Source organism: Biomphalaria glabrata, chromosome 6 (assembly GCF_947242115.1).
Source record: "Biomphalaria glabrata chromosome 6, xgBioGlab47.1, whole genome shotgun sequence".
Classification (NCBI taxonomy): Eukaryota; Metazoa; Mollusca; class Gastropoda; family Planorbidae; genus Biomphalaria; species Biomphalaria glabrata.
The window spans coordinates 29,276,327-29,301,426 of NC_074716.1; the positions used below are offsets into that span (position 1 = coordinate 29,276,327).

Sequence of the window (25,100 nt, forward strand, 5' to 3'; positions counted from 1 at the left end):
TAGCCAGTTTTGTACTATCGCAGTGTTTCCCAATCTTGTTCCTTAGCAGAACATTTCACACATTCTGAATATTTAGCGAAACACTTTGCTTATTCTTTAGAAAGATTAATTCACATGGTGGTCTATTTAATTATTCTAGTAGTTTATGGAACCCCTATTCAGGCCCAGCGAAAAACTAGGGTTCCACAGAACACAGTTTGGGAAACACTGTACTAGAGTTGTGAAAGATCTGAGAAGGGAAAAGATCAGTGGTCACATAGACTAAAACTATTAGTTTCTCATTTGGTTAACAATGTAATAAAAAAAATACAAAAATGTAAACAACTATTTGTTTGTTTGACAGTGGGATTTTTAGTGAATCTCTTTAGACATTTAGAATTTGGAGAATTCGTATATGTGGTCTTTCTTGTATCTATAATAGACCCTGAAAAGGGAACAGATGTTAGACATATTTTTTGTGTTCTGTTTTTAGAATATACAAAAACATTTTTTTAAATTAATGTTAAGTATTTCTTTTATAATAGTTCATTTCTATACACATTAAAAAAAAAAGAGAAAAAAAATTTAATACGTCAATCAATATAAGAAAAAATCTACTAAAGGGGAGTAATGCATTAAATACAATATAAAAATAAATACATTTTATACAAGTTATGGGACTTTCTAGTGTTTAAAATTAACAATATTTATATTATACATAATGCAAAATTCTCTCTGAAACATAAAAAGAATTTCTTTTAAACAGTATATACAAGCCTTATATAAACAATACAAAAATAGGAATATGAAAAAACAGCAACAATAATAAATCATTACAACAGTCCAACAGTTAAAAGATGCATTATTTAGAACAAAGAGCTAGAAAACATTGTAATGTGTTAGCTCTAAATCAGCAGTGTACATCTATTTATTTATTCATCAGATTTGACAAACTAAGTAGGCCAAGACTTATCCTTTATCTCAAATACTATGAATCATTAGTGACATGCAGCACATGAATAATACTTCCACCTAATTGTTTCAATCATCAAAGAGCATTGCTATGAAATAGAAATAATTTGTGCACCTTTTTTTTTATAAGCAAATGTCATATAGGCAACTTTTATTCTTCATGGCATGCACACACAAACACATGAACTGTAGGCTCACACGTATGTTTTATTAATTTATATTCATTATATACAAGACAAGGAGCCACTGTGGCTGAGTGGTAAAGCACTTGGCTTATGAACTGGGGTTCTGGGTTCAAATCTTGGTGAAGACTAGAATTTTGTATTTCGAGATTTATAGGGCACCTCTGAGTCTCTAATGGGTGCCTGACATTAGTTAGGGAAAAAATTAAAAGCTGTTGGTCGTTGGGCTGGCCATATGACACCCTTGTTAACCATGGGCCACAGACACATTAACTTTACATCATCTGCCCTGAAGAAATGGTCTAAAAGGGAAACTTTACTATAAACAAAGCAAATGATACAGAAAAAAAATCATGAAGAAATATTAGACAAGCAAAGACTACTGAACTAATTGAGACAAGCACAAATCATTATAATGCTTTAAGTTTATGAATGAGACTGGCATTAAATCAAGTAGTACATTTATAACAAGAAATTGAATATGACTTATTAATGCTAAACATTGAGAACATTCTTTTAAATACAAGCCATCAATCCACCATATCTTAGACATTTCATTGTTGCTCTGTTTATAGTTCAAAATATCTTTTGTTTACACACTTTTTTTAAAATGCCTTTTTTTGATGACCTTATCAAATTAGATCTATAACTCAGTTGAAAGATTCTTATCACAAAGAAAGCACCTGACAAATGTCAGCACTTATTTCAAACAGTAAACAATTATACATATTGTCCTTATCACACAAAAAGCCTCTCACATCACATCACTTTCTGTCTGCTATATACAAAATGGCTAAAGTCACTCAAGAAGCAGTAAGAATAGATTCACTTTATAATTCATAAAGAAAGTCTGATTTCATCACACAGATCGTCTGTCAACGCCATTATGTGAAATTCTGATGAGCTTCCTTTTAGTTTCCGAGCCTCCCTCGAAGCTCTTTCTCCTGAATACGCTGCCAATCTTTCGAGACATGTTCTCAAATAGGCTCTTTCTTCTCTTGGTGGAACGGCCATTGTGGCAAAAATTATTCAGTGCATCTATTATCAATCTATGAAAACTGTCTAGAATGATTTGATCACTCTCTGCAGCGGAAACCTCTTCATGGAAGCAGTCATAAATTTCTTTTAGTAATCGAATCTCATCATTAGAAACCTAATTTAGAATATAGAAAGAAAAAAAAAGAAATGAGTGAAATACAAAGAACTTGATATGATACTTATTATAGTCCTGTCATACGAGAAGTCCAAAAACATTTTCATTGGAGAGGTTTGGTCCATAAGCAGATGATGTCAAGTCAACCTTTTCATTGGCTAACTGTTAATAACAGTGTAAAGCAGCCAGCACAATGGCCATCTGCCTTTATTTCCTCTAGAATTGAGGACTTAAACATTGAATTCAAATCATAAGTTTAAAATCCCAGTTACAAACTGAGTTCAAGCTTGTAATTATTCTGTACAGAAGTCAAGTGCTTTAACACTAAACTGTCAATACCTATCATGCTCCTCATTATGTTGGTGGCCCTATTGCAAACTCAATTACACATATTAGATGCAAGAAAAATATTGAGCTCTTTATTAAAAAGTAGTAGATTGTACATACAGGGCTGGCCTTAGGCTGCTTTGGCTTTAGGCTGTTCTGACAGATTTCACCAAATTGGGCCCCGAGCCTGACAAGGACCTCGCAACTTATATTAAGCATATCTCTATCAGTCATGGCTCTTGTCACAGGCTTTTAAAGAAAGGGTTAACATACGTGTGTCATACGATGGAAGTAACTTTCATTAATCCACTGGCATCTATTGCATTTGAAATTACTTCCTATGCATGTTGTATAATAAGTGTTGGTATAATGATCTAATTAAAAGTAATAGTTGTTATTGTAAAAATTAATTAGAAGAGTGGCCTTGCAAGCATTCATTAAATATGGCCCCACAATTAATAAGGCTGGCCTTGTGTACATGTTAGCCTGAAACTCTTTAGCCTTAATTCTTTTTTATTTACAAATGGGTGTGAATATAATTTATTGATTTGACAGAAAAAATTAAAGCATAAGTTAGAGGTAAAATTATCAAGTCAGTAGTTAATAAACAATATTACTGAGATTGAGCACTTATTAAATATTTTAAAAATCACATTTTAATAATTCTTAGTTTTGCTTGACTTGTTTGATAATTTAGCTGTTGACAAGGTATTTTTTTGTAGCATTTTATTCATTACCCCATGGAAAGGACATTGTTAAATCTTTAAACCCAGAATTATGGGTACATAGGTTTTTGTATTGGAAATGGATTTTTTAAAATACTACATGCCCCAACTAATAACTATTAATCTCTATACTTAAGCTCTGCATATTTTTAAAGTTTATTTGGCATAGAATCTCAACAAGATGCCTTCAGAAAGATCCATATCTCTCTAAGCAAAACTTAATGAAATACTCAGAAAGACACAAATATAGAGGCACATTTGTTATTCCCTGCACTAGAACAAAGTTGTACAAGTGCTACTTCATCCCTAGTGCCACTAGAGAATGGAATCAGTTGCCTGACTCAGCCAGAAAAACCAACGACTAAGCTGAGTTTAAGTCATTGATGATTAGATTGCCACAGGAAATGCATATAGGACTAAGGACGTAATTTTCTTCTTTTTGAGGTAACGTCTGTAATAATAAAACAATGGAGTGAATAAAGATTCTTACTCGTCTTACGTGATCCAGATCAAACTTGTTACCCAGCAGTAAGATGGAGGGGCGTGACGTGACCCTAGTCCTCAGTGTCTCCATGATGCCCCTGGCTACCTGAAAGCTGGACATGTCTGTTACACTGTACACGATCACAAAGGCATCAGCGTCAAAAAGGTCATGACAGGCTGCCTGACATTCTTCCTGGAAACAAGAACATTTAAGTTACGTGTTGTTTCCTTTAAAACTTAAATGCAGCCTGGTCGTGCGGTATGAGGGCTGGGCTGTCGTTCGGTTGTCTCAATGGTCGAGAGTTCATACCCTGCCCGCTGCCATCCCCCGTCATCCTGCGGGAGGTTTGAGCTAGGAAGTAGATTATCTTCAACTCTGAAGGAACTTCCGAAACATGTGAAACATTTTACAAACAAACAAACAAGCAACTTTTTTAAAGCGAATTCTGACATTAGATTTCTAAACGGAAGACAAAAAAAATTCCCCTTTTAGACCATGTGGTCTATATGATGTAAAGGTCATCTGTTTCTGTGGCCTACGGTTAACTTGTCATGTGGCCAGCACAACGATCAACAGTCTTTACTTTTCCCCAACTAATGTCAGATACCCATTAGAGTTGGGAGGACTCAGATGCGCCCTAAAAATCTCGAAATTAAAATAACCCAGGATTCGCACCCGGGACCCTTAGTTTTGGAAGCCAATTGTTTTTTACCTCTCATGACTCAGCCACCGTGCCTCCTATATGGCATTATGTACTTGTACAATATCAATCAGATCGCGATATCGGTGCTAAAAAGTCAGTCACTTTTAAAGTGTGTGTGTAGGCCTACTTACAATCAAGCCTCGTTCACCGAATTCTTTACATGTATAAACAGTGTAATGTTAGTTAGTTATATTCGAACTAAGTTATCCGTTTGATTTTGATATTAAAAAGGAAAATCAATTATTTTTTTAATGCTTTCTCAGGTATTTTTTTTTCACACTAATACTCCTGTGTCGTCATTACGACGATAAGATCACACTCTATTAATTATCACGAAACTATATTTTTAGCACAATCGACTGTCGACGACTTGACCTAAATATTGCTTGACATAATTACCAAACCGTTAAGTCAACTTTTTAAAAACAGCCCTTCATTTTTGGTGAACAGACGTGAAAGTGGATTGTGGGAAAGTTTCTAGTTCTCTTAACTTTAACAAGAGGTTTCAAAACCAACAAGGCTTTCACCAAAGGTGTCGCACATGACCGACTTGTTCAGTCAAGCGAGAGTACTAACAAGCGTTCACCAATGTTTGCAATCTTGTAAGTAACACTTTTGAAAAATGTCCTATGACACTGTGTAGACGAAAGTGTCAACACTTCATTCCAATGTAAGTTGTAGCAGAAGTGAGGGGACATACATTATACGTCGTTCCCGCGCTTTTTTAACAAGTAGTCTCTTTACCTTATCATTGTTCCGTAGGATAGTGATTTTGTCGTAAAATAGGCCTACATTACAATCTTCAGGAATTTTACTTTGTAGAAACATTTTAAGTGACCTAGATTTTTAAAACACAGTTTACAGTTTTTTGTTGTTGTTTTTTTACTTCCACACGAATATATAATACAGACCAACATACATATGTCCTGATTAGTAGGCCTATAGCAGAGTTTTATACATGTATACAAATTTATATATGTTTTAAAATTAGCCACCCTAAAATTAAAACTAATATAAAAGTTTACGACAGTAATAATAACAATAGAAAAAGTCATGGGGAAAAAAAGGCAAAATAATTTAAACTTACAAAATGACACATAATAATCTTTTGAAATGTTTTTCAAAATTCTTTTAGCCCAATTTCTATTGCTTACTAATAATAATGTTTAAAGAAAATTAAATTCACTATAATAATAATAGGTCTAATAACGGTTTTTTTTTTATATTTAAACACGCAATACACTACAATGTCTTGACTTTTTGAGGTATGCTAAATCACTTCTGAATCTGAATCAAACCAGCAATTTTAGGGTGATAGGAGTTTCCCTACATAGGCTTTTGAAACAGTAGGCCTACTAAGACAATTCACACAACCACTTACGATTTCAGTGTCAAATATTTCCCTAGCCGTCACACTAGCCAGGCTCTATCCCTCAAAGATTTTGACTTCGCCTCAGCCAGATTAATCACTCTCCAAACTTCAAATTGTGTTTTTCCAAGACCACCCATGTAATAAGAGCCGACTACACAAGAGGAGTGAGTGCACCATCTTGAAGGAAGGCGGAGTGGTCTGACCAAATGAACTTACTGGCATTAAGAGTCTTGTCGTCTCAAAGCCCACTGAAATCCCAGTAATGCACTCCTGGTCACGTTACACTAACTCGACCTTTGAACTGACTGTTTTGTTGATGTTTACATCGCAACGTGCCAAAAGGGGAGCTCAGCCAGCCTAAAACTATTTTTTTTTCACGTATGCGTATGTTCCTAGCATCACCATAGAATGAAGTTTGTTGCCAGCACTATTCAACACTGATCTAGAGTTTGCCTTTCAAGCTTAGTCTAATAACCCAGTTGCAAAGTCATGTTGTAACTTCATATCTGCGAGGTAAGTTTGGTATGCTGTCAACCTTTCAACAGTTTAACGACAATGTCCTTGACCTTCCCCAGACGTCTCGCATTCTTAATGACTGGGTGAGCACCAGAAGTTCTTTGAACGACAATCCAGCGCGCACACCGCACGACCAGGCATTTATCGGCAAGTCCCTTTAAAAAGAAATCATCTATATTAATTAATTTTGCATACTGTAAAATCGCAAATATTACGACGATTTTAAATCTTTTTTTTTTTCCAAATAAATTCTAGATCTAGATCTAAATACAGAATACATTGACATTTCTTTGTGCTGCCTTGTTCTCAGTCTCTGTACAAAGATTGAAACACAAAGTTGATTTTGTTGTAAGCATGTCTACGTCACAAAACGACCACGAGCCTTTGGCCACCAATTTTCAGAGAAATGTTCTCAAAAACTTCGAACTGCAATTGCAAATGAAAATTCTAATCGTTTAAGATGATGAAAGATAGAAGAACGTTTCTCAGTGAGCACTGTTAAAGCGTTTACAACGAATTGTGTTTTCCGTGTTATCAAGGACAGAGAAGGCAAGTTTATCTAGGACATTTTGGTTTTACGTATTTTTTATTTTTTTGTGCACACGAAAGATGGGAGTAGTAATCGAAACAAGACGTTTTGGCGCAGCACATGAGTTAACGTTGATTTACAAGAAACCTTTGGTTGGACGACTTTGATTATCATACATGAATGAATAAATATGCTTGTATTATTCTGTTACCTGACTAGAGACATCCAAAATGTCAAGTTTCACGGGTGTATCTCCATGATAAAATGTAGATTGATAACTGATATCTGTGAAATGAAGTCAGAGAAACAAAAAGTTTGACAAAGCTTATATGAACTCAGTCTGTCTGGTAAAACATTTTGTACACCTTACTTCTCCACCTTTCCCTTCTTAGATCATTTTGAAACTGCACAATAATTCGTTTTCGATGTGAACACATGAATCAATAAAAACAATTAACTAATTAGTTTGTGGTAATTTAATAATTTAGTTTTATATAGCAAAAGGGAGCTAAATCTTGCAGTATTGACATATAAAGCAGCGATTGTGAGGTTCTTTCCCTTTGTTAATTTTTTTTAAAGAATGGTATAACGACTAAAAGTCACTAGTATCATATTGACTTAGCGAATTGTGATTTTTGTTTGTTATTGAATTAAACAGTGAAATTTCTAAGGAAAGAAAACTTCGAAAGAGAATAAGACATCGTGAAAGAGACAGAATTAGTCACAGAGCAGCATTCTGTGTGGGGAACTGTCTGGGTGTAGCGAGCTTCCTATTCTCACAGGAGGGAGACAAAGATGAATGTTCATTAGAACACTTTCATTTGTCAAATCTGATTGAAATAACATCTATGATTATAAATTTGATTAAAATAACATCTATGATTATAAATCTGATTAAAATAACATCTATGATTATAAATTTGATTAAAATAACATCTATGATTATAAATTTGATTAAAATAACATCTATGATTATAAATTTGATTAAAATAACATCTATGATTATAAATTTGATTAAAATAACATCTATGATTTTAAATTTGATTAAAATAACATCAATGATTATAAATTTGATTAAAATAACATGAATGATTATAAATTTAATTAAAATAGCATCTACAGTTATAAATCTGATTCAAATAGCATCTATAATGAGTATAATCATAAATGATTTAAATAACATCTATTATCATAAATTAGATTCAAATAACATCTATGATTATAAATTTGATTCAAATAACATCTATAATGAGTATAATCATAAATGATTTAAATAACATCTATGATCATAAATTTGATTTAAATAGCATCTATGGTTATAAATTTGATTCAAATAACATCTATGATTATGAATTGGATTCAAAAAATCTATATGATTATAAATGTAGGTCAAATAACATCAATGTTTATAAATTTGATTCAAATAGTATCTATGATTTTAAATCGATTCAAATAATATCTTTGATTTTAAATTTGATTCAACTAACATCTATGATAAAACTAATTAAGAAACATCTATGATTAAAAATCTGATTCAAATAACATTTATGATTATAAATCTGATTTAACGTCAGTCAGTCATCTAATTCAGTAGCAGTCATGATTATAAATCTGATTCAAATAACATCTATGATTATATATCAATGATATTCCACACTACACGATACTTTTTGCATTTGCACTGCTCACAAAAAGCTACTCAATTCTTTAATAGGCAAGTTACTCTGGCCTTGACCTTTAAATAATTACTAGAGAATATGACGAACAATAACATTTTTTTTTAAGTTTTTTTTTTTAGAAACGTAACCAATGTGTCAATGTGTATGTGTTTGCGTTGGTGGGTGCCCAAAGTCAGACATTTCAAATTGTTAAGGCGTTAGGGCTATTGAAAAATGTAAACAACAAAATACTAAGTAGGCCTTTGAAGACTATAGATTGATCTATAGTGGAGAGAACCAATGCCTCCTATTCGTGTTCATGATGTGGTGGTTTGAAGTACTTCGTATTGAAAGCCTAACACCATGATCATTTCAACCCAATTAGCCACTTCACCCAATTAGCCACTTCACCCAATTAGCCACTTCACCCAATTAGCCACTTCAGCCAATTAGCCACTTCAGCCAATTAGCCACCTCAGCCAATTAGCCACTTCAGCCAATTAGCCACTTCAGCCAATTAGCCACTTCAGCCAATTAGCCACCTCAGCCAATTAGCCACTTCAGCCAATTAGCCACTTCAGCCAATTAGCCACTTCAGCCAATTAGCCACTTCACCCAATTAGCCACTTCAGCCAATTAGCCACTTCAGCCAATTAGCCACTTCAGCCAATTAGCCACTTCAGCCAATTAGCCACCTCAGCCAATTAGCCACTTCAGCCAATTAGCCACTTCAGCCAATTAGCCACTTCAGCCAATTAGCCACTTCAGCCAATTAACCACCTCAGCTAAGGGGAGATAACAAACAACAAAAACGATCAATAGGTGACGAACAGGATCTTATTTTCTTACTTCCAGTGGTCGTTGAAAGCTTTACCTTTTGAAACCTTTCTATTGGAAAGTCATCTTGTGAATAGGCCTTGACACTTTTAAGGGGTCGGTAAAGTGAATGGTCAACACTGCAGTGGACCAACTTAATGGGCTACTTGACCACTGTGGGATTAGGACATCAAGAGTAAATCATTTTTTTTCCTCCTCCCAACAATATACCACGTGACTTTTAAAAGGAATCGTACATGGGTGTCTCATTCTCTTCCCAATATGCGAACAACCGCTGGGTATTTCACACTAGATCTAGATATTTTTGCTATTGTCCTGTTTACATAATTTTTAAAACATGCAAAATAGCCACATTTACATCCATAGTATATCAATACTGTAAGATTTATTTCCCTTTTTTGATATGACACAACATTGATTTATTACCACTTATTAATTAATTATTTTTTTTTTTTTATTGATTCTTGTTTTGTTAGAAACCTGAACAATCGTGCACACTTGATCCGAGAAGTGAGAGAAATAAACGTGTTCAACATGTGTAGCAGACAGAGGGGGGGGGGGAGTTGACGTTAGCTTTGGAAATAAATAGAGAGAGTGGGAGAGAGAGAGAGAGAGAGAGAGAGAGAGAGAGAGAGAGAGAAAGTAGAGGGGAGAGAGAGTGAGAGTGACAGAGAGAGTAGGAGAGTGAAAAAGAGAGAGAGATTAACTAATTAGAAACAGGGGATAGCATGGAAATGAGTTCTCGTTTAGATTCATTTAGATTCAAAGCTCCATAGATTACAAAGATTTAGTCAATTTATCCTTTTTTTTTTATCTCGAGGCCCACCACCACTGTTTGTTACGCTTGATGTCCAAAGTTGAGGAGCCCTGGTCTAGAGTTACGTGAAGTCTTTGCTAGGACAGTCACAACAAAAAGTCATGTAACGTTACTTGCAACAGGTCATAAACAACAAAAGCGAGACAGTTTTTTTTTTAGGCGACATCATGTAACAGAAGAAAACCAACGGACCAGGAAATGAAGGTAAATCGTAAAACGACGTCACAAGAAACGTCACGTCTGTCAAGGGAGAGCAGAAGTTTTAGAGTTGGGGAGAATTGTGTGAACAAACTAAATGAAAATTTAGATTTTATAACAACTTGTGTGTGAGAGAAATGGAGATAGACCGTCGACAGATCATGTGTGGTGCCCCAACGGTTCAACATACTAAGGGATAGGTGAAGGTGGAATGTGTGGATGAGAGGCCAAAACAGCTTGTCTATGGCTTGGCCACCTAACAAGGGGGTTAGTGTTCGAATCCCGACTCAGCCGAGTTGTGTTTCCTGAGCTCCTAAAGTCCGTTCTCCCAGATCACTGAACATGCTATAAGCATTAAAGATGTGTTATATAAAAGTAATTTAAAAAAAAAAAGATGAAGGTGTATATGAAGGGTGTTGATACTAGGTCATTAGGTTGTAGCTCCAAACAGTTCACTTTTATTTTAAACCATTGTAAGCGTATTGATTTCTTAGTGCCGATATTGAATACAACTTGAACAAACTTTTTTCTAAAGAAAACTGAATGTAACTTTTATTAACAATACATAGACATCTTTCTACCTCATTGAAGATTTATGTAGAAACACACGTGAAATAAAGATAATTTAAATAAAAATAAAACTCACTTTAAACAAAACAAATACACGTCGGTCTATCCCTTGTCTGTCTCCTGTCCCTCTTACTTCAACCCCTATTTATAACTTCAACTACGACAGATTTCCTCGTGGTTACATCAGAATCTATTCAGCTAATAGATAGCAAACTATCCTCCATAATTTTACTCATGGTTAGATCTACAACTGTGTTATTGAGTGTGTATGTGTGGGTGTTTATAAGGTGACGGTGGTAAGAGTTTAGCGATTGGTTGTGAATGATGCAACACAGGTGGCATTGTCGTCATTTTGGTCTTAATTATGACAGACGACTCCAGAACTTGAGACCGAAAGGTTGTGTTATTGTAGTGAGTTAGATTTTGTTAAAAGATATTATTACTAAAATTTACTACATTTATTTCATTTATTAGAAGTTGATTTTGTTTATATAATATAAAAAAAGTTCTATTTAGTATTATTCACAAGGAAGTTATTCAAGTTATTTAAAGTTTTCTAGTTAAGATATATTACGCCTTCGACGGTTTAGTTGTTTACCAGCAGTTTGGTGCTACAGGTCAACCACCGGTAACAACAATTAGCTACACACACACTCACTCCATAACAGAGAAAGGGGGGGGGGGATACTGGTAACTTAAATTGAAACCTGTTTTACAATCACGACTAGATGAGGGGAGTGGTTAATAGAAACCTAAAACATTAAAGCAAAACCAATATAAGTTACATTATCTTAGAAGCCATATCAACAGAAATTTTGTTTAATTGAAAGTCACATAAATTGAAAATACTAAGGGTCTTTTTACAAAGCATAGGCCTACAACTCGCTCTTTCTGTCTGTCTGTCGGTCTGTCTGGTACACATTTTGAACACCTTATTTCTCCCACTTCCATTCTCAGATCAAGTTGAGACTTTGCACAATTTTTTGTTGTTCCTAACTAAACAGGAATCAATTTAAAAAATTTGTAAATTAAATAGTGGCAATTAATTCATTGTTTTTATAATGGGAAAAAAGGAAAATAATTATTACTGTATTAAGATATATGGCTGTAAATGTAGAGTTTTTCTCCTTAGATAAACTTTTTAAAAAAGTTTTTTTTTTATTTTGCTGGCTTTTTCATAAATAGAAAACCTGGGGAGGGGTGGGGGTTATCCACGAAGAGATCGGGTCTAAACGAGATTATGTCAATAACAAAGAACAACATCCCAAAAAAGTTAATATACATTTTGATTTAACGAACAGAAATACAAGGCGCTTTATTTGATAAAAATCAATCCACTTCCCTTTGTGTCAGGTCACAACTTTAATCTGTTCTACCGTCTAGTCAATTCCTTTGTAAACCTTAAAGTCCATTCAGTTGTCGATCAACAGGAAATTAAAGAATCCACCCCCCTCCTTTCTCACTACATTTATTCACTCACCTACCTTATTCAACACACACACACACACAGCAGAGCAACACACACCTAAACAAATACAACAGTATGTCATCGCATACATAATTGTTAGTCTCCAGCCAGACAGTTATCTGACAATCACACACAGGTTAGTATTGCATTGCCATTTCTTACTGATAGTGGAAAGTGGCGGTACGATATAGGAAAACAGAGATCCCCAGACTATCTCATAAAAGTTTCAACACACGCAAAAAACGTATCTTGATAAATGACTTCATACAAACGATAACAAAATAGCCTACTTTAGACGCGCTGCAATCCTGACTCGAAGGTGTTCCTTTTGCCTGGACCCTGGGCTCATTACCAATAGGGACCCACAGTGCTAATTTGTTGATTGTAAGAATTTAAATGTAAATAAATTTACATAGGCATCGACTTCAAGTCCGAAGATTAAGGGAAAATGCAGTACTTTACAAGACCACGCTAACCCAGTTGCGACCTAATGCAGACAAAGCTGGGGGTCTGAGTCTTAGATGTATGTACAATCATTAATCAGCATCGCCTTCAGACTGCGCTCAGAATTTTAATGGGATACTTGGCTTGCCCCAATACTACTCTTTATTGGCTACTAAATGTCGTTCACAGTGGAAGTCTCCGAGATATGGGACGGCTGTGAACAACAGATGGCTGTAACTTCTATTTCTGAAGTTTCCATCTCCTAGACTAGCTGCCTAGTGCAGACCATGTAGTCTATAAGGTCTGTGGTACAACCGTTGTACACAATATTTTCTAGATTACATGTGCAGACATCGTTGATCTCTTCACTGAGTAATGGCTAAAGGCTTAGAAATACAAGTAGATTCACATGTTTCTGACTTTTTACCCATAGTGCCTGACAAACAAGTAGTGAGACATTAGTATAACCATTGATAAAATTCAAAGTTGGTTTGTGTAATATGAAAATATTTTTGTTTATATGAAACACCCGATAGTTTTTTTATACGTTTAAGAAGACCTGCAGGCATTGAATTTGATGACATTTCTACTTCTAAGATATTTTAATGAAATATAAGATGATAGGGTCAGATGACCAGTGTTGTATATAATGAGAATATTTGTCAATGGAAGGGTTTCTTCCATTGAAGTGGTCAAATAACTAGTCCTATATTTAAGATGAACAAAGACAATCTCTTGCAGACTTACCCAGACCGGAACTGTATTCTCCAATAAATCTTTTCGTCAAATAACGAACTGTTATGGCTGAGAGAAAAAAAATATTCAAGTTTGATTGATAGTTTTAGGGTGGAGTTCTTCCCCTTTAGATGATCTTTGTTTTAAAGAAAAACATTTTTTATATTTTTTTATATTTTTTTTTTTGTTCATGAAATTTCATTTATTTATCTAAGCTATATTTTGTAGAAATAATTCATATCTATCTTCTTATGAGCTCTGTGTATGTCTGAATATATTTTGTTACAGTGGGCAAGAAATATGTTTATAACAATACCATGGTAAAGATGATGGTAAAACATTCATTTGGTGTGTAAACTGCTCTTTTATCAATCATTTAATAAATATTTTTTTTAAAAGCCATGTTGGCAACCAATGTCTGCTAGACCGTTTCACTTACCAGACTTGCCAACTCCTTTAGCTCCCAAAACATTTATACGCAGATTTCCAGACAATGATTTCATGGTGGGCTACTGAGAATACAGAAGAAAAGGTTAGTTGATATTAATAAAACAAATAACCACTTTACAAATATTTTTTCAGATTCCGTTTTAGGAGGGAGAAATTATGGCTTAAAAGTAAAAGTAAAGTTCCCTTTGAGACCTTGTGATCCATGGGGCAGATGATGTAAAGGTCATTTGTTCCTGTGGCCCACGGTTAATGAGGTTGTCATGTGGCCAGCACAACGACCAACCACCTTTACTTTTCTCAGACTAATGACACATGCCCTTTAAAGCTGGTTGGACTCAGAGGCGCCCAAGAATCCCGAAATTAAAAATTCCTGTCTTCACCAAGATTCGAACCCTGGCAAAAAAATAATTAAGTTGAAACCATACACATCCCATCACATGAGCATAATGTGCCCCCTCAAACGGAGAAGTGTGCTCCTGCAAAGAACGGCTTGGATTAAACTTTGACCTATAACCCAAACTAATATTATCTTTCTTTACCTCATTTTTACTTTTATTTATTTGTGTTTTCTCTCTTGACCAGGGGTGGTCAACCTATGGAGCTTGCCAAGAGTGACGCATTGCGCGAGTACAAGTAGTGCACTACACCCCTAAGGTAATACAAGGTGAAAAATAACAAAACTGATCTGCAGAGAATAGATTAATCGGAATTAACTCATTAGCTACTATGATATTTAATAAACCCGTATCTTTTAATGTTTATGGGCACAAACCCAGAACACTAAACGTGAAGGTTATTGCTTCTAATTTTGAAAGACTAGTAAATAGGACTGTCTTTAAAGACCTATTTACAATTAAGATTATTGAAGCCAATACAGACCCTAAAAAGTGATTGTTCTGCCATATTCTACTACAAATGAATGTTTGGTAAAAAGGTCTTTAAATGCGTTTGTCATCCTTAAAATATGTATAGAACAGTTACACTGCATACTGTGATCCAGTGTGAAGTAATAAAAAAAAGTACTACAGGAAAGCTTTATAACAAATAGTCCAGTTAATATAAAAATTAGAAACACAAGCAATGAAATAAAATATAGAATGCTTCTACTTAGAAATGACCAAATATTTCTTTACTTTCGTTGAAGGTGGGGAGTCCCACCCCCAAAACCTGACAACCTTACAACCTTATCGATTGTAATTGAAAACAAGTCGACGTTAGGTTCTTCTCTTTCTTTCACCAACACTACAGGAATAGGAACAAAAGAAAAGCAGAAAGTGTTAGCAAGCGTCAGTGAAATGAAATGTGGGAACAGCAATTCCTATACACTACGTGTCCATTAGGAAAACCAATATCCATTGTTTGTGAGCGCAATTTCTCGGATAACAGAAGAGATCTTTTCAGACATTAAATAAAACATGAATTTAAAATAGAAGAAAACCAGAAGCAAATCCCCTACTCAGATTTTCACAAAGAAAACTGCGAACAGTGTTCATATTTCATTTAGCTTTATATTCAGAAATAATCCATTAAAATGATCAATGCAAATTCAAAACTTATTCTGTGTGAAATCCCTTCCTCTGCCACTACTGTTTTTGCCCCTACTTCGATTAATGCATGTGACTTTGATAGAAACAATTTTACAGGGTATATAGAACTGCCAAATGGGTCAGAATTACGACATTTCAAAAGTATAAAGAGGGTACAAGTTTGTGAGGTGCATATGCATGGTCACCGCTACTCTGGACTGTCCACCGCAGTCTCCTATTGTCGGTTATCTTCCCTTGTCTATTCTATACGTAGCTATAATGAAATAAATGAAAGATAAGGCACTGTAAGTCAAGTTTAGTCTGTAAGAGACAATTGACCACTACATTGGACATTAAATTTGCATGCCATAGACACAGTCCGTTATTTTAGCTGTGTAACTGTGTTAAAGTTGCCCTTAAGTCTGCTTCAGGTAAGGAATGCAGTCCAGTAGAGCTTGTTGTACAAGTAATTTGTCTTCTTTTTCTTGGGAGTTTATTGACTAATATCTACAGCTGTCCATTGCCTCCCTTGGTACACGAGTTTCTCAGGTAAATAAAATGTTATTCTAAAGAAAACGGGAAACCCCATAAGGCCCTCGCTAGTCTTCAGGTGTCAAATCTAATTTTCAAGACGCCCTTGTCTGTAATCGCAGCGACTCGACAACCCCAGTGCTACTGCCAGCGTAGGTAGTTTGGCAGATATACTAACAGCTTCTTAAACAGCTTGAGTGAGATACTAGACTAAGAAAACGGGGAAGGCTCAAGTAAGGTATACTTAGACTGGAAGACTATTCTAACAGATGACCATAAGTTAAACAACAAACAGTTGAGACGGATCTTATTTCGCGTAATGCATTCGTTACCTGTCTCGATGTCGACCACTATAGATGAAATGAAGAACTACATTGTGGAAATTTTGTCTTTATGCTTTGCTAAGTCAACCAGCTCTTTCTCTGTTCCTGACAGACCATCTATGACTATGTCATCACTAAAGCCCGAGTTAGCCATTTTTTCCCCGCCATTGCTTACGATGTCATTGTAACCAACAAGAGCGTCAACAATTATCCTTTCAAGAAAGTGGTTCCGTGGTCCTGTGGTATGGACTGTCATTCGATTGCCAAGATGGTACCGGGTTTGAACCCTGCCAATAAGAGGGTTGGGCTAGGATACAATTATCTTCAAATCTGAAGAAACAACCTTAGCTTGTAAAATATAGTAAGTATACACACATTTGCACCAAAAACATGGGGCCCTAACAGAATGTAAATCTTGGGGCGTAAAATGGAAATACATCAAAATGTATTTTAAGTTTGAAATCAATAATTTATTATGTAAACATTGATCAGACGTGTCACGTGGACCCATTTCTCACAATTAGTTTTGTTTTATCACTACACTCTCATATATATCATCTTGATTAAGCACTTTAAAGCAACTAAGACATTGCCAATGGCTGTTTGGTTGGGTGGTATGCACTTCCAACTGTGGTCACGATCGTCCCGAGTTCGAACCCTGCCACCCGTGATCCCGTGAAGTTCTTCGTGAGGTATTAGGCTAGGACGTGATGCTGTTCATTTCCGAAGGAATGCCAGAAACATAGAAAACAACAGAATGTGGGACTAGAACTAACCAAACAAAGAATACAACTAATAGCATACACTTAGGGAGCAGCTTTTCATGAAGTGAGATCCATTGTTGTGACATTTATAATCTCGACTTTTTTTTTTTTTTGACTTGCACTTTTATGATTTAGTTTAAAAGCAAATGTCATTAATCAAGGGGTCATCACCCGCCCCAACTCAGAAATCTAAAACACTCAGAGAGTTACTTCCCATAATCACGGAATCCTTACATTACGTCTAGTGACAGAACCTGATATAATTGGCTTGAGGTAAAAAGGTGCCATGAAGGGGGGAAAAAAAGCTTGGCGTGGGGTGGGGGCGAAGGAGTTGGTCGAGCTAAATCTGACAGCTTAGTTGTATGAGAGAATTGATTTTATCTTGTGTGTGTAAGTGTTGAAATAAAAAAGGGGGCCGGGAGGGGGTGATTGCTACACCACAACAGACCGAGATAGTTGAAAAGAAAGAAAAAAAAAGGATCTAATAACAAACTTCAAATTTATCATAAAACTAGCTGAGTTGCAACAATACTAAGCCTAGATTTTATCAAGGGCGTAGCTTTGGGGGAAAGGCAGGCTCCCACCCACGTCTCTCTATCTCCTTCTAGGGTAACAAAACCTTTCGTTTTTCCTACCGAGCCAAATCTAAACTATTTGGAAGCGGCAATATAGTGAGGAATATCCTAGGCCTTTTTTTTTTTGTTATTTAATATATATTTTTTAATTAGGACCAATCACCAACGTGGCTTACACCTTTGAAAATATTTCAGTTAAACCACCAGATTTTTTTTTTAATTTAATGTAAATACAAAGAGTTACCAAGGAATATAATAGTAAAGCCGTTGTCTGACCTTTGTTTTTCTTCCATGTAAGACCTTTGTTCTTCTTCCATGTAAGACCTTTGTTCTTCTTCCATGTAAGACCTTTGTTCTTCTTCCATGTAAGACCTTTGTTCTTCTTTCATGTAAGACCTTTGTTCTTCTTCCATGTAAGACCTTTGTTCTTCTTCCATGTAAGACCTTTGTTCTTCTTCCATGTAAGACATTTGTTCTTCTTTCATGTAAGACATTTGTTCTTCTTTCATGTAAGACCTTTGTTCTTCTTTCATGTAAGACCTTTGTTCTTCTTCCATGTAAGACATTTGTTCTTCTTTCATGTAAGACCTTTGTTCTTCTTTCATGTAAGACCTTTGTTCTTCTTTCATGTAAGACCTTTGTTCTTCTTTCATGTAAGACCTTTGTTCTTCTTCCATGTAAGACCTTTGTTCTTCTTCCATGTAAGACCTTTGTTCTTCTTCCATGTAAGACATTTGTTCTTCTTCCATGTAAGACATTTGTTCTTCTTTCATGTAAGACCTTTGTTCTTCTTTCATGTAAGACCTTTGTTCTTCTTTCATGTAAGACCTTTGTTCTTCTTCCATGTAAGACCTTTGTTCTTCTTTCATGTAAGACCTTTGTTCTTCTTCCATGTAAGACCTTTGTTCTTCTTCCATGTAAGACCTTTGTTCTTCTTTCATGTAAGACCTTTGTTCTTCTTTCATGTAAGACCTTTGTTCTTCTTCCATGTAAGACCTTTGTTCTTCTTTCATGTAAGACCTTTGTTCTTCTTCAATGTAAGACCTTTGTTCTTCTTTCATGTAAGACCTTTGTTCTTCTTCCATGTAAGACCTTTGTTCTTCTTCCATGTAAGACCTTTGTTCTTCTTTCATGTAAGACCTTTGTTCTTCTTCAATGTAAGACCTTTGTTCTTCTTTCATGTAAGACCTTTGTTCTTCTTCCATGTAAGACATTTGTTCTTCTTTCATGTAAGACCTTTGTTCTTCTTCCATGTAAGACCTTTGTTCTTCTTTCATGTAAGACCTTTGTTCTTCTTCCATGTAAGACCTTTGTTCTTCTTTCATGTAAGACCTTTGTTCTTCTTCCATGTAAGACCTTTGTTCTTCTTCCATGTAAGACCTTTGTTCTTCTTCCATGTAAGACCTTTGTTCTTCTTCCATGTAAGACATTTGTTCTTCTTTCATGTAAGACATTTGTTCTTCTTCCATGTAAGACATTTGTTCTTCTTGCATGTAAGACCTTTGTTCTTCTTCCATGTAAGACCTTTGTTCTTCTTCCATGTAAGACCTTTGTTATTCTTCCATCCCCCTCCCCAATAATACATCAGTAAAGAAATAATATTTAGAAAAAAGTCGACCTTGAATGACTGTCGCCTTGAGGTGTCTTGTACACAGTCAAAAAAAAATTAATAAAGTGCGTTTTGTGTATTTCATTACCATGCAGGAATTGAACTACCCTACCCCTAAGGTCGGATCCAAAACTTCTTGAGTGCGATTTTTTTTAAAACCACGGTAGACCGTAATGCCCCTACCACACCCAGCCGTTCCGATCCGCCAATGGCTACCCCTTTTTTATTTGACTTTTAACAAGCCCTTTTGTTCACTCCATATTGCGCCCAGGTTCTCTGGCCCCCCGTCTGGTGTCGTGTGCGCCCCACCAATATTATCTTAGCGTTTCCAATATTACAGACGTAATAAGAACTTGGCTAGCCTCTTCAGGCTAGTTACTGATAGACGGTAATATTACAGACGTAATAAGAACTTGGCTAGCCTCTTCATGCTAGTTACTGATAGACGGTAATTGCCTGGTTTATGTGACATGATTGCAAGTCTCATTTGGGGGAGATGAAAGAGTTGAGGCCAGACCCGAAAGTTTGACACGATCTATAAGCAAAGACATATCGACTAGCTCATCACAACAATGTTAGGATAGGGTGACACTGTAGAAATATAGGGACATGTTAGGATAGGGTGACACTGTAGAAATATAGGGACATGTTAGGATAGGGTGACACTGTAGAAATATAGGGACATGTTAGGATAGGGTGACACTGTAGAAATATAGGGACATGTTAGGATAGGGTGACACTGTAGAAATATAGGGACATGTTACATAAAAAAAAGTATATAAAGGCTTTGCTTCTTTACATGCATATGTAAATGGGCCATATACGGTGTTTTTGTTTATCATCATAACAAATATAGTTAATTAATGCATGAATAAATCAGTGACGTACACAAACACACAAAAGTATTTTAACCCTTTTTTTTAAAGGAGAGGTAGAAAATAACTGGTATGTAGAATTCAAGAAAGGAAAGAAATAAAACAGGAAAGGAAGAACAGAATGAATGAATGAATAAAGAAACGAAAGACGGACGGAAGCAAGAAAAAATGTAATAAAAATGAAAAAGTAATGAGGAAACAAAAGAAGGACTGAAGGTAGGAAAAAACAACAAAAGAAATATTTATAGCAAGGAATGAAGGAAATAACAATCAAAGGAAGGAAAGAAAGCTATAGTGGAAAAAAAAAGAAAAAAATACAAATGCAGAAAAATGGATATAAAAATACAAGTTTTTTGTTTTTTTTTTTAATCTGACATTGAATTAGGCCTACATTGGAAGAGATCTAGTTCTGGACTTACCTGAGTGATTTAAGACAGTTACTCTATCGGTCCAATCCTGAGTGCTGGATGAGCTATCCAAGCCCCACAACGAGGATCACATTGTGAAAGATGAATGCTTAGATATCCTATATAGGATTCTTCTTTCGTCTCTGCCGTGAAAGATTTGTTTAAGTATTGATAACTTGTCTTAGAGTATCTGAAAGATGCATGCATACACACAATAGACTAATTATGTATACAATGTCCAGTGTTCTGTCTACATGACAGATAGTTTGATAGCCGAGAGCTATTAGTGGCCAGATGTTCACCATCAACTACACAATGGCAAGGACGCTCAATTGAACAACAAAATTGCCAACTCAACTATGTCAAAGTCGCATACAAAAAAAAGATTAAAATATTTGTTTGATTCTGCAGGCTAAAATGTGCACACACACACACACACATTGTACTATAGCTTTATTAAAACATAGCTTATAAGCACTTCCTTTAGTTTGTACGCCGGATACACCAAAAATCTTGCTATTTATAGGCTTTCAGCCATGTATGAAAATCTCCTACACTCCCCATTTACACCAATGTGAAATAATAAACAAGATTAACTATAGGCCTACTATTCACTATTCTAATAGTTAATATTCCAATAACTATTGGATACCTGATCTAAACTCTTAAGATTAGCTATGAACAAGAAGGCTTACAATTATTTAATTGTGTTAATTTTTCGAAAGAGGACTGTCACATGGTTATACGTCGAGGTTGGTTGCCAGAGAAATGTAAAACAGGAAACCTTTTTAAAAAACACTTGGCTTCTGGTAGCTTCGAGTTTCTACACAGAAGAGTAGATAATGTGGTAAATAATCTATGAAGAACTATGTGTGTTCTCTCCTTTGACGAGTTACATTTCGAAAATAGGAGTTCTGTTGGTTGTTCACCAAAGCTCTAAAACCAGACATGCAAGTGGGTCATCAGATTTAACTTCTGAAAACACAAGATATTTTCACCACCCAAAACCAGTGTAACAAGGACTAAAACCTATTTAGTTCTCATTGACTATACAATAGAAAGAATGGACACTATAAATAGCTCCAACAATACACCACAGAAGAATATCAGTTAGTTCCCTTGGCCAGTTGACACGTTCATTGATACCGATGTACGCTTGAGAAATGTTACGTCACAACTTGGACAAGACAACGCTGAGTTGATAACGCAGAAGGAATGGGTCGCAATGGGTTAATTTAGTATCGGGTGCAAATAATTGTGATACGTTAAATATAATACAAGCGTAGGCCAACAGACATTTATGAGAGTGAAAGCATGCACAAACAATCAAGTAATATTCAGCCAAATGAGGCACATCGCTGGGGCGCCGCAATGTCTAGGTGGTTCTCTGTGTTTGGTAATTGCTCTTTTAAGAAAGTTCTCTAAACGTAAATTTCTGGCTGATCAACAGTATTTATAATCATTAACAGTAACGTTGAATTGAACACTGACATTTCAAATGACTTAGCTCGACTTACTACAACTTTCGATCTCTCATGCGACCTTACTTCCGGTCATACCTAACTCGTGTTCATCATTTACATTTTCACGCTTCCCAGGACGTAGAAAGCTTGTCTAATGGAGTTAAGTCAATAGATTAGTTTTACTTGCCCATATAGAATGCCATAATTTGAACATCTAAAAATTATTCAATAACAATTGTTCAATCATACTTTCGTAACATTCTCAATTGCTTTGACAAGATAAATCAAAATACATGTTATTTTTACCCTTCTTTGTTAAAATTTTGAGGGTGCACCCGCTGAAGGATCATCGCCCACTTCAGCTGATTTGTTGTTTTAGTAGGCCCTATATTCCCATTTCCCAGAACCCTACTGGCAACGCTCTGCGCAGGCCTTGAATTCTAGTACATCACATTGTCTAAGTTAAACTATCCGCTGTTCAAGTCCAAGATTGTTGATTACATAATGAACATCTAGACATGACACAGTGTCATACATCATGTCATCGTAAAATGAAAGTAGTGCGTTGTCATCACAAACGAAACACGACTTCGTTGGCAAACAGGTTTTTTAAAGTCTTATTTATGACCTGGTCTTTTCTAGTTTTTTTTTATGCATATTATTGTCTCAGGCAAAAAAAGTTAACTTATTGTACCTAATTGTACTTAAGTGAATTGTGTAATTACAGAGCGTGAAAATGTAAATAGTGATCACGAGTTAGTTATGACCGGAAGTAAGGTCAGATGAGAGATCGAAAGTTTTAGTAAGTCGAGCTAAGTCATTTGAAATAACCGAGTGAAGTAGAGAGTTTTCAGTGATCAGTTGAAATAGTTAAGTGAAGTTAGTTAGCAGAGTCTGCCAAGTAGAGTATTTGGTGACAAAACAATATGTGGTGACAAAACAGTATGTGGTAGCAAGTTGTAATAAGTTCAATGTAAGAAGTTGCAGGTAGTTGTATTGATGAGACACTTGTATATGAAGTCAAGAAGTGGACTTAGTGATATGAACGTATCATAAGTGAAGCTAGAAAATGATTGTGTTCATCTAATATCATAATAAAAGTTGGAATGATGTCATGTCAATTAACATCGTATTTTTAATTTTATCACGTCTGCAGCCTACCTTAAGTGTTCATCATTATGACATAGAGCAATGCATTATGCAGTGAGAACGCCACAAAGAAATTAGATCTAAATCAAGAATATTTATTCCAATGCAAAATAGAATCGAGTAAATCCTCCTTATGTCTCTACGTTAGAAGTTTGAACACAGGAAAAAAAAAAAAAGAAAAGAAAATCCACATTATTTCTAACAGACAACTTCTTTATTCCTAATGCGTGCGTAGAGGTCGTTTAGGAAAGTGTTCAATCAGGAAACAAAAATTCTCCCGGCACTGGAAACACAATACAGTTGACTGTCGACTGCACTAAAACATTTCTTTTAATTCAGACTTATTCCCAGTCTATTCACACCTCGAGGTTCCACAGCCCCAGGTCGCAGGGCGTCCTCAATGAAATCCGTTTGTGTACATCCGAGTTTCTCCCCCTCTTCGCCCCAAAACAAGGTGAATTGTGTGCCGGGAAAAGGGAGGGGGTTGACCTCCACCGAATCCACCACCATTCGCGTGCCGTTGGCTCAGCTGTCTTCCCCACCCCCTCCTTCTAGTCACCTGTGTCACCTGCCTAGGCCAGGGTATTGACTTACGACTGGGAGACCCGGAGACGAGAGGAAATTAGATGTTGTCAAGCTTTGTGTGGATGTCTTTTGTCTGCCGGACGTCAGTTTGGTTTAAACTGACCAGGTCATTTGAAGGTTTTTGGTGGTCTATCTTCTCTTTGTTTTCTTTTATGTCCCTTATTCATCCGTCACTCCTTCCCTACCCTCTCTATAGTTTACAATACCGCTATGAATTCGCCCCTTAAAGTATCGCGCAATGTGATCAAGACATTATCCTCATTTAAAAGTCCAGCTTATATTTAACTACAAGTTACATCTAAATTTAACATTTGGAAAGTAAAGCTCCCAGACCATGATGGGTTTTATCATCTTAGAACATAGCGAACCTTCTTTCCTTCTAAACACATACGTCTTAGAGTGCAAAGGTCACAAGTCAACATGAGTTATCAGCTCTAGGCTGTGTTTTTTTTTAAAGGAATTTATCCCACGGCTGGGTACTGGCTGCATGTCTCTAAACTCTGGAACCAAAAAGAAGAGAAAAAAAAAACTTACCAAGTCTCGCTCGCATTCAGTGTCAATGAAATTCCATTTGATGCTATTCACTGAATCATTATGATTCTAAGTGACCTAACAGAAAACAGATGTTACATCCAATGTCTATCACTTGAGGACGTCTAGGAAGAGCGTACAGAATAAAAGCGTTACTTTGTCAAGGTGATTACAAACAGCTAAAGAGCCTAGTTATCAAGTCCTTTTTAGTCAAACAATGACTCACACAAAGTAAGCTTAAAGGAAGTGACCACAGGGACTGACTGTGAGATCCCGTACGCTGACCTGAAGATGACTTGTAAACTTATGTTTGTCGGCCTGCTTAGGCTGTTTGAGGCTAGGTCACAATGACCTTCTTTATTCTACCTATAATGATACAATGTAGTTACTATATGTTTACTAGAAAAAAAAAAGATTGGATGGGGGAGGGGGTTGACCATTATTACGACAAATGAACAATTATGTTATAATTATTCTTGTTAATTAGGGATGTAAATAGTATTCATTTAACGGCTTCCTCGACTAATTAATAATAGTAAACTGTAGATAATGATGTTGACAAACATTTTTTAAGGTCAAGGTCCTCTTTAAAAAGAAATTAAAAATACATTGTTTACATGTACAAAATAGTCAAATATAGTGT

The 25,100-nt window shown here is 35.6% G+C and overlaps 1 protein-coding gene across 4 annotated transcripts; it reads right to left on the reverse strand.

Annotated features, from left to right (window-relative positions):
• Positions 1-1,729: 1,729 nt before the first annotated feature.
• Positions 1,730-24,653, reverse strand: LOC106050594 (ras-related and estrogen-regulated growth inhibitor-like protein). 4 transcript variants are annotated; one of them, XM_013205607.2, is made up of 7 exons: positions 24,461-24,653; positions 20,742-20,919; positions 14,109-14,181; positions 13,682-13,738; positions 7,154-7,227; positions 3,829-4,014; positions 1,730-2,286 (listed from the first exon to the last, which is right to left on the reverse strand). In XM_013205607.2, exons 3-7 carry the CDS (start codon positions 14,170-14,172, stop codon positions 1,993-1,995), a joined length of 675 nt encoding a protein of 224 aa, XP_013061061.1. In that variant the 5' UTR covers positions 14,173-14,181; positions 20,742-20,919; positions 24,461-24,653; the 3' UTR covers positions 1,730-1,992. The 4 variants fall into 4 exon arrangements, with proteins under 4 accessions (XP_013061061.1, XP_013061063.1, XP_013061062.1 ...); XM_013205609.2 differs by lacking the exon at positions 24,461-24,653 and adding an exon at positions 23,354-23,788 and having other exon boundaries at positions 14,109-14,178; XM_013205608.2 differs by lacking the exon at positions 24,461-24,653 and adding an exon at positions 23,354-23,787 and having other exon boundaries at positions 20,742-20,872.
• Between the last annotated feature and the right edge of the window lie 447 nt (positions 24,654-25,100).

What these genes read in the sequence shown, in the direction of transcription:
- LOC106050594 (XM_013205607.2), bottom strand. Translation starts at nt 14,172, where the DNA reads ATGAAATCATTGTCTGGAAATCTGCGTATAAATGTTTTGGGAGCTAAA. An exon ending in TTTTGGATGTCTCTAGTCAG is followed by an intron (nt 4,015 to 7,153) that starts GTAACAGAATAA and finishes TCTTGTTTCCAG; the next exon opens with GAAGAATGTCAGGCAGCCTG. An exon ending in ATCTGGATCACGTAAGACGA is followed by an intron (nt 2,287 to 3,828) that starts GTAAGAATCTTT and finishes ATTCTAAATTAG; the next exon opens with GTTTCTAATGATGAGATTCG.